Raw genomic sequence first — 13937 nt, 5'->3', positions numbered from 1 at the left:
AGGTGATGCACTGATTCTGACTATATCCAAATCATTTATTGTTCTAAATTAAGAGAACAGTAACGACAGAACGGCAGCTCTAAAACGGGCTGATTTTACTCCTGAGATCTTTTTCTACTCTTCCATTCCAATCCTGCCTACTGATGCTATGAACAGAAATAAACCACGAGCTAACAGCAATGTCAACCTGAAAGACCAGAGAAGGATGACGTCTTAAATCCATAGTCCACTATTCCAGCACGCTAAGCATTCCACAAAGGAACAAAAGCAAATGTAGCAGGAAAGATGGGATCACTCTTTCCATTGTAGTTTTATTTTCTCCAGCGTTACCAGGTATAACCATTCTCTGGCTGGAATACTCATTTCGCAAGCATTCATATTCTTGTGTTCACCTCACTCATTTTATAATTTCAAATAACAGCTTACCTTCTCAAAAGGCAAGCTCTTCCCTCATAGACATGTCACTTTCCAAATCAAAACCCGTCTCCTTAATTTTTTATTTTTTCTGATTGGTCCCTACTTCCTACACTACACCATAGTGTAAGCCCTAAGAAATTTTGTCCATCTGTGCATCATATGGAACATATATTTATTTATATTTATATATTTGTGTTTGAATGCTTGGCTCATGTGGAATGGCACTTTCAGGTGTGGTCTTGTTGGCAGAAGTGCGTGGAGGAGGGTTTTGATGTCTCATATGTGCTCAAGCTATGTCCAGTGTGGCAGTCTCCTCCTGCTGCCTCTGCATTATGCTGCAAAGCTCTCACCTCCTTCTCCAGCGCCACGTCTCCCTGCTCGTCACCATGCTTCTTGCCATGATGATTATGCACTAAACTGTAAGCCAGGACCAATGAGATGTTTTCTTTTAGAAGAGCTGGCGTGAACTGGGCGTGGTGGTGCGTGCGGCATGTAATCCCAGCACTTGTTGAGGCAAAGGCAGGTGGATGTCAAAAACCAACCAGCCGACTCACCAAAACAAACAAGAGTTGCTGTGGTCATGGTTTCTCCTCACAGCAATGGAAACCCCCACTAAGAGAACTCATCCAGCACTGTATATAAGGGTAAAATGATGCAGTGTAGTGTAGGCACGATATGATATAGTACTTGGAATATGCAAAAGGAGAATGCTGAGAACAGCGCAAAGGGTTGTGTGTTATGGTATCAAAGCACATGGGACAGATGGGTGGTGGTATATGTTAGTTCTCTACTCTTTTAAATTTCACGACTGTATACACACACACACACACACCCTGACAAAGATGTTTATCATACTGAGTTCAAAGCCAACATCTTTCTAAAGTTATAAGGAAGTAGTTCTCAACTGTGGGTTGTGACCTCTTTGGCAAACCTCTATCTCCAAAAATATTTTCATTGTAATTCATAACCGTAGCAAAATTACTGCTATGAAGTAGCATTAAAAAATAATTTTATGGTTAAGAGTCACCACAACCTGAGGAACTGTATTAAAGGGTCACAATATTAGGAAGGTTAAGAACCACGTCTCTAAGGAATCATGATTCTGTGTAATCTTTACCAGGTTGGCTGATATATATATATATATATATATATATATATATAAATATCTGCTGAATGGATGCATTTTAATCCTATAAAGATAAATGAAAAATACCTTAAGATTTCATATTGTCATACAAAAGTGTAAGTTTATGACAAAAGTGAGAAAAGTGTTTCATAAGTGACTTCAATATATGACCGTGACAAAGATTTTTTCTTTAAGTATTTTCAAATTGTGGCTGGTAGTATTAATAAATTAAAAATATACAAGGGGGATTTTCTTGGTTAAGATACACACACATACACTTCTACATACAAACACACACACACAAATAATTTTAATTGACGTGTCTTACAACTGGGCATGTTTGTAGGCAACTACAATCCCAGCACTAGGGAAGCTGGGATAGGAGGGTTTAAGGACCACTCAGATGCTCATTTATTGGCCATATACTGCCACCTAGCGGCTACATACACGGCCCGGTCTGGCTTTCCCATCTGGAGTAAGTACTTTCCATCTATACTGATCCCTCTATTTCAATTTGCCAGGTGAATCATGAACAGCAATATAAACGCAGAAGAAAACCAGGCAGCAAAGCTAAAGTATTTTATTAATAATTTATTGTCAGTAAGAAAGGCTGGCTAATGATAGTTTTCAGTAAAAACCTTTACAAGACCATTGCATCACAAATATACAGACACTATAAAAACTGTGTCATGGTGGTTTTGGTTCTAAACAGGTATGCAGAAGGTCCCCTTTACACTTTCCAATAATGAAAAATGTTTATAATCCTAATACAGCAACCCATTTAAGACATGTCCAGTAACAGGTCTCCCTCACCTTCTATGTACAGCTAGAAACGACTGGACTGAAATGTGTTAATGAAATGTCACTTCAGTGGGAAAGAACAGAGCGAAACCCTGGTTACATTAGAAAATCAGGGTGCTAGGCAATGACACTAACACCACCCAAATCCAGCAGAAAACAAATGCACAATGCGTCCTGAAAACCTAGTTAAATCTATAAAAAAAAAAAAAATCAAATATGTACATAAAATTTACACAAAAAAAGCAAAATTAAAATAATCGAATCTATATAAATACATGAATCATGCTAACAGGATGACAGGACCGATTTCTGTTTCATTACTTTAACAGAGACACATCTAAATACGAAAAGATGCTCAAGATGGCACAGGCGATGAAAACCTCATCAGTTACAGTCGGTTAGGACACTGGAAATGGCTAACATGGCAAGAGGCATGTGACTCCGTGCAGCCACGCCCACTGCGGCTCGCCGAGAAGGACAAAAGACTGCTGCAAAGAACGACTCGGAGATCATTGCTACCTCCTCTAGGTTGGGTAAAGTCCAGGCACTTTGGGGAGGAGTTTGAGCGTCACACCTCTGTATGCTGTTGGGAATCCAGTGGAGGAATTGTCACCTCTTCAAAGTGGCCGTCATCTCCACTCTCATAGTCACTCATCATGACCTCAGACTCCACTTCACAGCACGCTGACACGTCGGAGCAGGAAGCTGTGGAGGCGTACACAGACATGGGCATGTTTTCTACGGTGGGGGCTTCCAAGTTTCTTTGATACCCTGGAGGGTAGGGGGGATAGGGTTCTCTACATGTATTCTTCTCCCCAGTGCCTTCTTTTTGAGGTTCGGACATATCGACGGGGTAGAAATTGGGCAGATACTGATTCAGGTTGAACCTCTGCCGACTCCTGGAGGAAGATCCCAAGCTGCCCGCTGCAGGCATGTCTCTGGGTGGGTGTATGGACTCGAACTGGTCGCTGAATTCTGGAGGCAATGGCGGCAGCTCATCAGGCGCAGGGAAGTCCTCCGGTGGGGGTGGAAAGTCACTTTCAATGTCATAACCCCCAGGGTAATAGTCAGTGTCAATGGCATTTGGGTCTGCCGAGTAGAGGGGTGTGTGCTCGTCAATAACCTCGTAATTGGGGAACTCCTGTATGTCCGGCAGAGGGACACTCGGCATCCAGTCTGAGGTATCCCAGTGGTACCCTGGGTAGAAAAGAAAACACGGTTTCAGTTGGTTTCTCTTAGCTTCCGTGCCTCGGGGAAAGAGCTCCGGGTATCAGACACAAGACAAGTGTATGTGCATTCATTCCAAGCTCATCCCTTGAAGACATAGCCCCACCCGGACACCCGTGACTATTTCCGGAATGTGAACTTGCGGGTTTAGTACGTCTCTGACATTCAAGGCAACAGAAGCAGCTGCACCATACCAGAACACATGCAGTCCTCTACCAACAATCCTAACCACCCGTCAACTGTCCTTCTGTACCTGCTGGCCCTGCTTGGTAAGAAGGCGGCACGGGAAGTTAGTAAGAGGCTTTCAAAGCGAAGGGCTTTGGGGGAAATTCCAAACATCACTGAGCTCTGTGCGGCCTGTCAGCTAAAAATACTAATTAAGGCAAACCCAAAAATAACAAAAACAGCTTCTAACTAAAATGTGAAATTCAGCAGAAAAGGTGACAGTAATAGTCATTCTGGTTTTATCAGCCATGAACAGAACAATGAATTATTTTAATTCATTGGAGGATAGGCGTCAACCCATATCCCTACAAAATATAACCAAATAAAGTGTTAAAAAAAAAAGTTTGTGACAGGCTATAACAATCAATCTCTGTTACCATTTAATAGGACTAGGGATCCTCATGGAAAGTATGAAAATAACTTTTTTTTTTTTTTTAAGAAAATCAAGCCCTAACGTAAGGGTAGGTGTTCTATCTTTCTCTCCTTAGGATTTAAACAGTTCTCTGACAGCTGAGAAAAGGTTAGGCGATCCATGTTTCAAGGCAGTGCACAGCCTCGGGCTTAGTTACTGCGGTAGCATCGGGCACCCAAGTGAAGCACGGCGGCATTGGGCCAGTCTCTCCCAGTGACTTTTAGTGATTATTAACGCACAGCTGGCATGCATAAGTCACCTCTTGGTTTGCTGAGGTCAGGAGCAGCCAAAGATTCTTTTGGTGGCAGAGTAGAAAGAAAAGAAAACATTGATGATTAAAACAGATAGACACTGCTGAAATGGCAACACAGATAAGCACACGGCATAATATAATGTGTTTGTGGAAGCCCAGGCAGCCGGACATGCTGACTTTACCTCATTCTCTCTAACGAGTGCAAATGAGAAATTCATGTTGCACAAACTAGGATGGGGATGTGGAAACGAAAAGGAGATGAGCGATGATACGCTAGACACCCTGCTACATCTGGGAAACAGGGTTTTCTTAGGAAAATTATCAACTACAGGCACTAGTGCAAAATATACTGACTGGTTACTTGAGTGATAAACTAAAACCATTTGAAGCCACACAATGTACATAGACTTTCTCGCTCATCAGAACCTTCAAGAGTGTAAGTTCAGAGAAACTGATGTTAAATGCTCACTGACAACCGAAAGTTGACTGTCTCACAAGACCTTACTCACTTTCACTGTGATTTTTTATTTTAATTTTAAAAAAAGATTTATTTATTTATTATATATACAATATTCTGCCTGAATGTATGCGTGCAGGCCAGAAGAGGGTACCGAATCTCACTGTAGATGGTTGTGAGCCATCATGTGGTTGCCGGGAATTGAACTCAGGACCTCTGGAAGAGCAACCAGTGCTTTTAATCTCTGAGCCATCTCTCTAGCCCCCTCACTGCGATTTTTATAAATAAAAAAGTCTGTTAATCTTTCCTCAGTGAGCTCCTTAACTAGCCACATTTCTTGTTTGGCCTCTTTCCATCAACTGTAACTATACTCTCTATCCATGGAGATGGAGAGAAAATCTCAGGATGCCAGGAGGCTTAGCCTGGCTAAGCTGCAGACTGGTTTTCTGTAAGAAATAAAGGAAAAATCCAAAGAAGAACAACCCTTTAGGTAGGCCATCACCACTGTAAGAATGGTAGTCATGGCAGAACTATGGTCACTTTTCTAGACAGAGGTAATGCTTTCTGCACACTCCATAACATCCTTGAAAACTATATGAATAAAAGGAGTATTTGGAGAAAGTATCTAAGGGGTTTTTGCTCATCTACTATAGCGCATGACGATTGGCAACCTTTGTTGTAAACTAAGCATTTGATAACCCATTTTCAACTTTAAATTCACTTTAGGTAAGAAAAAAAAAATCAGTAGAAATTCCATTGAGGAGACTGTTTAAGATCTTTAAATGGTTTAAACTTTGCCTCTTTAAACTATCAATATTTAAAATACTGGAATGTCACCCTGTTTTAACTAAAATTGGGTAGACAAAATACAGATAATGTTCTGATTCAAAAAGTGAAAACAGTACTTTTGAGGAAAATAGACTAAGTTCCTTAGTGACTGGAACCACTGACGGCAAACTTGCCTGGCTACCTTCCCTCCAAATCCAGCAGGAAACCTCACCCCTTCCTCCTAAAAGGTACCAGCTCACAGGTGTTTATTGCTAGTGATGTTTGAGCACAGTGTGTGTGTGTGTGTGTGTGTGTGTGTGTGTGGTGTTTGGGAGGCAGTGTACATGCACATGTGTGTCCATGTGGAGGACCATGGTGGGATGTTGGGACTCATCCCGGTTTCTCTTTCCCACCAGGGTCTCTCAAACCCATAGCTCGCTTACAGTCTTAGAGGCAGCTTGCTCTGAGGATTCCGTGCCTCTGCCTTCCAAGGCAGGAATCACCAGCAGGCCACCATGCCCATCCTCATTGACATGGGTCCTGGGGACCTGAACTTTGGTCCTCAATACTTGTAGGCCAAGCACTTTTTCCCTGGGCCATCTCTCTGACCCTGTGTGTGTACTCTTGATGGTCTATGCACGTAATTCTCGAGTGGTGATTTTTTTTACGTAAGGAAATTCCTAGATCTAAATTAACTGGAAACTTAGTAAAAATTTAAGTTCTCAGGCCTAATAAAGACCTACTTGGTCAGAAATTGGTGCTAGGATCAGGTCCCCAAGTTCTCAGCAGCCATCCATAATATTAAAAAAAAAAAAAAAGACATACATACAAATATTTTCATAACACATACTGTGAACATAAACTTCCCAAACTGAAACCCATCAAACCTCCCCCCAAAGCATGTACGATTTTCATAATGGGACAGTAGGCAGAGGCTTCCCACCCCACTGATGGTCACCGCAAACCACAGACACAAACACAAACACTTATACCTTCTTTATCCACCGTGTCAACGACAGCGTTGACAAGGTGTATGACAGTCACTATGGAAGCTTGTAAAAAGGCACAAAAGGAGCCAATTAGGAAGATCCTTAGTAGAAATCAGTGCATCACATAAAACCCCTTAATTTAATGCAGTTTCCCCCCTAATTTAAAGATGTGAAATGAAGGCTTTGATAACACTAGACCCCTGCACTCTTTCTAGTAGTTACAGCTCTTAGAACATTTCTAATCAAGCTACAGGCTTGCCATTACTAGTCAAGGAAACGATAGAACCATGTCTTAGTAGAAGTTGGGCAAAAAGCTTTGGCTAAGTATTTTACACAATTATAATTGTGAATTATATCAGGGGAAAAAAACAATTCAGATTTACATGTCCTGGAAAAGGGTTACGCATTCAAGAAACTAGTACACTACCTGAGAATAAAGAAATCTAGCAAGAGGTCTGTGCAACACAGCCACAAGACTGGTTGTATCCCTGTTACTGAGCGTTTATTTCTCACCCCACAGAAGCTATGTAGATTCCTTTTTCATTTGTGCAAGATTATTTTAAAGTCCCCATGTCAGCTCAAATGTGCACGTAAACATTCTAACACGGGGACATTCTAATCCTAGGATTTAATGACTACTTAACCTCATATGTGGAAGAAAAACAAAACAAAACAAAACAAGCTTCCTGCTATTGCTAAGGCTCACACGAGGGAGAGATTTTCCTCAATTAGCTGAGTGGGCTGAGTGGACTGGAATGGCCTGCACACGGGAGCCGTCCTGGCTGTGCTTGGGGCTTGGCGCTCCAACTACAGGTGTTGAATGGGGAGCGGACTGAACTGTGAAAGCTAATGCCTTAATTACCAAGAAGGTGAATGACTTCTAGGCCCTGGAGAAACAAGGAAACCAAGACTTCCCTTAGAGCTAGCAGAGATGCAGCCCTCCTGGACTCCTAAACTACAGACCCACACAAGAACTGTTGGTGCTCTCTTGAGACTTTAGTTAATGAAAAAGATTTAGGAAACTACTGATGAAATGTTAAGTGCAGACTCAGCTGAGACTTGAACTTTATGACTAAAAGTGATTGACTGATGTAATAATTAAAAACACCAACAGCCCTATGCAGGCTTTCCCTCACACTGTTATCACCTGAAAATAAACTTTCATAACTAAATGCCTTTGCAAAAGCATCTTAATATTTTTTTTAAGAATGGGGTTTCCACAAAAACAACAAAACTAGAAAATATTGACAAAATTCTCAAATGTATCTTTGACAGCATTTAAGGGCCAAAGCATAAATCACTTAAGCTGGCAATATAACCTTTCCAGAACTGAAACAAATGAAAGCAATGATCCTAGCTTGTTCTTGATGGTTTAATAAGCAGTAATACATCTAAATTCTCCACCCAAGAATAAACAAGAGTGTGCTTTAAATAATGCAAAACTTGCTTGAAATCTTCAAAGAATAGAACATATTTATAATCATCTTTAATGGAGAAAAGGGCTCTGCAGAGTTTTATAGATAAGCAGACTCAGAGACCCATAGATATGATTCATTACAATTTAAATTACTCTGTTCATAAACTATGTTATTTTGGAAATGACAGTTATTAGCAATTTTCTTCTTTCCAATGATAAAATATTCTTTTTAATATCTAAACACACTGCACTTTTACACAAGGAGACAAAGTAAAACTGAGCCCACATTTTCTGAGATTTGATCATTTCCAGTAGATAACCCACTATCACTGTAATGATACTTTCTTGTACATGTGCTAACACAATGAAGCTGTCTATCATTGCAATCCACCCTGGGGAAACCAGATAAACACAACTGCTGTCAGAGATCCCACGGCCAAACCTTCTTCATTAGAAATATAATCCGACTTACTAGCCATCTCTTAAACTCTGCTCTCAGTCAGTACGCTCTGATCCAAATGGGAGCTGGGGCAGCAGTGGGTTGGGGAAGAGACAAATAGAACCTTGTAATACCAAAGGTGTGACTGAAAGGGAACATTTCAGACTTCTACACATCTTTTCTCAGAGGGTGCATATATGTGCGTGTGCACTACATGTTCAGAAAAACTGTTAGAGATCATGAAAGAAACAAAAAACCCACAAAGCTTCCATAACACTTACGGTTTTGCAAAAGAGTATAAATAATACAAGAACAGCCAACAGGTGAAACCAACACTTTCTTTCTTTCCTACTGCTACAGTTAAAATAGCTCTTCAGTAAGAACACTGCTTTGTTTTACAATACTAGGGACTGGACCCAGGCCCCTGCACATGCTAGGCAAGTGCCCTGTAACTGTGCTAACTTGAAATGTTTTCCCCAGCATAGGCTCATGCAAGTATCTACGCTGTATTGTACATCTCCGTCAAAGGAAGCATGGGGCATTTTCATCCAGTTAGGGGACCTGGTCCACCTCCATCACTGTATGACCCAACGAGCCTCAGCAGCATTTCCAAGCAGCCACGGCACCTCGGCACCCAACACTCACCATTGTCATCACAGGACTCTGACTGGAAAGAGCTCAGGGACTGCACCTCCGACAGGCTCTCCCTGGCGCTGTACGGCTGGGAGGGCTTTTCCTCCAGGGGCTTCTTGGAAAGACAAGGATCAAGATCCACCACTTTGGCTGAAAGGAAGAGACAGCAGGTAGGTGAGTTCCATGTTCCCCCGGTTCGTGGTTACACTCTGTAAGGAAAAACCTGGGCTGTGCTTGCTACGTGAGCTACAGATGGAGAAGAGAGAACTAGAGAGGCAAAAAACCAATAAAAAGGCCTCTACATAGTCTCAAGAGACCCAACAAACCAGAATTTCTCCATAAATAGGCCTAGAAAGAATAACTGGTGATAAATTAAAGTCCATCCTAAAACGGCATATATAGCTTTTTTTCTAAAGCTTCAGGCTTTTGCTGAGCCACACATACAAATATTGCACATATGAACTCTGTTACCTTGTCTGGCTGTAATGAAAGAAAAATTAGTATATAAGCGATCTCCCCCCATTATCTCTTGTTATAATAAAAGAGCCCAAATCATTGTTGAGAATGTGCATCAGTAACAAAAGTGAAAGGGTCTTTGTGGAACATTAGTTAGAACACCATCAGATCTTATTTGCTAAAATAACTCCAAGCTCCCAATCCCCAGCCAGCAACTGGAATGCCCAAATGGGTTTCATGACCATCTCAGATGGGAAAGCATTATCATCTGCCCCATAAGCCACTACGGCAGACCCGGGAACCTCAGCGGCACTTTGGCGAGACGGAAAATGCGCCCTTACCGTCATAGTCGAAATCCCAGCTGGGCTTCTGTATGGAGTCGCTGTCTGAGGGAGAGTTGGAAGGTGGCGGTGGAGGCAGGTTTGGAGCTACACTGCACACGGCCACAGCCTTCCGGTGGCCGTGCATAGACTCGGGGTTAAAAGTACTAAATTCCGGATGCTCCGGGATAGCCGAGCCTTCAAAAGAATTTCGATCCAGGTTGTTCCTCGAGTCACTCGGAATGCTTGGAGTGTAGGAGATAGGGCGGACAGGCACCTGGGGTGGGATGTCAGAGTAAATGTTCTTGTTGAGCTTTGAGTCGAAATAAGGTCTCTGTAGGAAAGCCGTGGTTGGTCCCAAACGTTTGTCTTCAGGTTCAGCCTGGTGCTTCTTCTTCCGGCTGATCATCTTCCGGCACAGGACAAACACCACCACCAGTAAGAAGATCCCGGCTATAAACACGATAATTCCTATTCCTTCGGCCAGCCCAATGTTCCATGGAGTAGACACATACTGGTTGGGAGTGGCGTCCTCACAGTGCTTCCCTCGGTACTCCTGGCTGCAGTTACAGTGATAGGAGCCATGCGTGTTCTCGCAAAGGGCCCCATTGCGACACGGGTTTCCAGCACATTCATCAATGTCACTCTGACATCTGCCAAGAGGAATGCAAGAATGCAGTAGATGTTGGACCACACCAGCCCTACAGTCCTTCAGAAAGAACACTGAACACACCGACCCTTCGTAAGAGACGCCGAAACAAAGCTGGGCGTTAAGCTATCAGAACACATCCAAACCAGGAACGAGAACAAAAGGCCTTTTGTGGAGTAGTCACAAGAGGACAGGCTGAATGTATATTCGAGAGACAACCACATCAAGCCAATATCTAGCTGCATTTTTCCAGAAATAACAGATTACTAAATCAATTCAATATGCTAAAACACCAGTCTGTTTCCAGGTCCCGTAGTCAAGCTATCATTTAGAAAGTGGGAAGCTAAGGTGCATTTTAATGAGTGATGTATGCTGTAAACCGTTCTCATGGGCCAGATTAACTTCCAGTGAAAGTGGTCCTGTATGGGATTACGACAGTCCTAGAAGACATGAGGGGATAGAAAACACACTTTCCCCTTAAAAATGATACTCCTTCCAGAATCATCTTCCTGCTCAGGTCAGTCACAAACTAGATCAGAGCCAGTCCCTTCTGCTTTTCTAAACAGGGCTGCGTGGCTCTGTTGTAGACACTTCCCTCACTCTTTCTCCTTTAAAAAAAAAAATGTTGGGAAATTATGAACAACTAGAAGACTTATCTTTGCTAGGATTTAAACGTTGCGTCTGCCCAGTAACTTTGTTGTTGCTGACACGGGTTCTTACTACTTAGCTCTGGATGACCTAGAGCTCACTATAGAGATGACACTCGCCTCCAAAAGACATAGATCCACCTGACTCTGCCAACTGAGTGAGGGGATTGTGGGGTTTGCCACTGAGCCTGACTCCAATTACTTTTGCATAGAGAACTGGGAAATCTTGTGCATTTCCCCCCCAATACATATAGGTACGTATTTTTTTTTTTTTTTTAGATATCAAAATGTCTAAATCATAACTGCCTCTTAGACTTACACTGGGGATTAGTATAAATAGCTTAATAATTAGTATAATTAATATAATCAAAAGAGGAAAAAAGCAGCAACGTTTAGATGCTGGATCTATACTGGTAAAAAATACTCTGAGAAATTGTCATTAGTACTTTCTCAAGGATAGATGACATGGTGTCACACGTACCTGCTTTAGAAAACACAATAAATGCAACCAGTTTACAAGCAATTGCTACCTGCCAAGGACCCACACATTCTTCATCTATAAATAATAGCTCTAAAGCACAGATGCAGGCCTTTCCAACTTTCTATGAATCTTTTTGATACAGTTTTCTGTGTAAAAAGACTTTTGCCCGTACGTCATAAAAACGCCAGTGAGAACCGCCGCATCCAAGTGATGCAGTGTGAGTTGATGAAGCTTGTGTTAATGGTCAGCGCACTGTGGAAAGGTGCAGCAGATATGAAGCTCGAAAGAAACCATTTACCTTTCTCCCCTAAAGCCTGAGTCACATTGACAGACAGCACCATCCAAACTGTCAAAACATGTTCCACCATTTTTACAGGGCTCATCTTTGCAGTATGGACTAAGCTGACATCTAAATAAGGAAATAAAAAAAAACATGCAAAAAAACCCTCATGAGTTCACTGCAAATAAAACGAGAGAGTAATAACAACTGAAGAACACAGTGAGCTGTCCTATGCAGAATTCCATGCTTGAAACCTTTAGCCTTACAGTTCATTAAGAAACACAGACATACCTCTGACCGGTGTACAAGCCTCTACATTGGCAAACAAAACCTCCATTGTCTACCACGCACGTTCCACCGTAGAGGCAGGGGTTGGAGGAGCAGGGGTTGACGCTCACCTCGCAGTATGTACCTATGTATAATGCACCGCACTTGCAGTAATAACCTACAGGGTGGAAAGAGCAAATCCAGTCACTCAGTGACCAGCTTTACGTTTACGTGAAGATACAGTTCCCCACCATCTATGAAAGGTAGCAAAATGCCCATTCTCTCTAAATGAAGAGTCATCCATATGGGTAATACACCTTGTACTGCCCATGGGTCGAATCTCTTTTTCCAAAATGCTGGGACCAAAAAGAATTTGGACTTTGGAGTTTTTTAGATTTAGGAATTTTTTTTTTTTTAAACAAAAATTTCCCAGTGGAACATTTCTAAACTGGAAATCTGATATCCTAAATGCCCCAAACCTTGGAAATCTGATATATTAGCAGTCAAAAAGTAGTGGATTTGGAAGCATTTTAGATTTTGGGTGTTTAAATTTTTAGTATGTTCATCCTGAAGAAGCTAACCAGGGAAGGGAAGAAAATACGTGTGACGAGATTTAGCTAATGACAATCACATAAGGCTGGTCCCTCAAATGTACAGGGCAAAATAAACTGTCCCACCGGTGGACATGCACACGAGAGACACAATTCAGCAGCGTGTTTACACTCACAGGTAAAACTTCCCATGATATGCCTTTTGGGAACATGGCAACATACATGCCTTGCTCCCTTACAACCTGGACAATGGCCTTAGTTGGTCTTTGGCCATGGTCACTGTGGTAGAAGGAAAAAGAACACGGTAAACCAACACTGGCTCTTTAGGCTAGCCCAAAGTCCCAACACACGCTACTGGATTCTGATGCTATCTGGGACAAAGACGAGAGACGATGACATCACTGATGAACAAAAGGAGGCAAACTAATGCTATTTGGGAAAACTGCTTTTAAATGCAGCCATGGGTAACTCTGGGCGACTGTAGCTTTATGAAGCCTACCTCCAGTAGGGGAGGGATTGCAAACGCCTCCATTCTGACACGGGTTGCTAGAGCAGTCTTCTGTGGCGGTTAATAAGCACCCGTGAGATATGTCCACCCACTCTTCGATGTGTGCATAGGCTCTTGGTTTGTTATTCAAGGGCAGCTCCTGCCCATTCAGATAAATGGAGTCCATGCAGCCCCTGAAACCGTTGGCCACCTGGCTGCTTCTTCCATGCTTTGATCCTTGCTGGCGGAGGTGGCCACCGAAAAACACATAGTTATCCAGGTTCAGGGTTTTCAGGGCCCCTGGGGCTGTACCAGACGCAGTGTGGACTTCATCTAGAACCAACTTAGCGTAATTCCCCTCCACTTCAAGGGACACCACGTGCCACTGGCCATCATTGACTTGAATGCTTTGAACCGAGACAATTCCAGGGCCACTGCCACAGTCAAACTTGTACTGCAGTCTTCCAGTATGAATCTACAACAGAATCAATACCGTTCATACTAAGTCTGTGCAAATCCTATTAAGAAGGGTGAGGTTAGCGAGCGAAGGTCAAAAGAACGAAAACTTGCGTGTAGCTGCTGAGGAGCACATACTCGTTAATCTATTATGCAAATAACAAAAATGGATCATCAGG

General features: G+C 42.4%; 1 protein-coding gene across 8 annotated transcripts in view; it reads right to left on the bottom strand.

Annotated features, from left to right (window-relative positions):
* Positions 1-2119: 2119 nt before the first annotated feature.
* The window catches only part of Fat1 (FAT atypical cadherin 1), a 118455-nt gene continuing 106637 nt past the window's right edge, over positions 2120-13937 (bottom strand). For 4 of the 8 annotated variants that reach the window (XM_021659665.2, XM_021659666.2, XM_060381654.1 and 1 more), the window contains exons 22-28: positions 13315-13777; positions 12289-12442; positions 12016-12126; positions 9962-10593; positions 9177-9314; positions 4468-4503; positions 2120-3541 (exon numbers count right to left, since the gene is read on the bottom strand). In XM_021659665.2, the coding sequence (XP_021515340.1) occupies positions 2913-3541; positions 4468-4503; positions 9177-9314; positions 9962-10593; positions 12016-12126; positions 12289-12442; positions 13315-13777 (2163 nt within the window). In that variant the 3' untranslated portion in view covers positions 2120-2912. Of the gene's footprint in view, positions 3542-4467; positions 4504-6678; positions 6739-8564; positions 8618-9176; positions 9315-9961; positions 10594-12015; positions 12127-12288; positions 12443-13314; positions 13778-13937 lie in introns of all 8 variants that reach the window. The other 4 variants (XR_009591370.1, XM_060381658.1, XM_060381656.1 and 1 more) reach the window with 4 other exon arrangements.

This window comes from Meriones unguiculatus, chromosome 4, assembly GCF_030254825.1.
Source record: "Meriones unguiculatus strain TT.TT164.6M chromosome 4, Bangor_MerUng_6.1, whole genome shotgun sequence".
Classification (NCBI taxonomy): Eukaryota; Metazoa; Chordata; class Mammalia; order Rodentia; family Muridae; genus Meriones; species Meriones unguiculatus.
The sequence above is the reverse complement of the archived record's forward strand: the minus strand, read 5'-3'. Positions and strand labels throughout refer to the sequence as shown.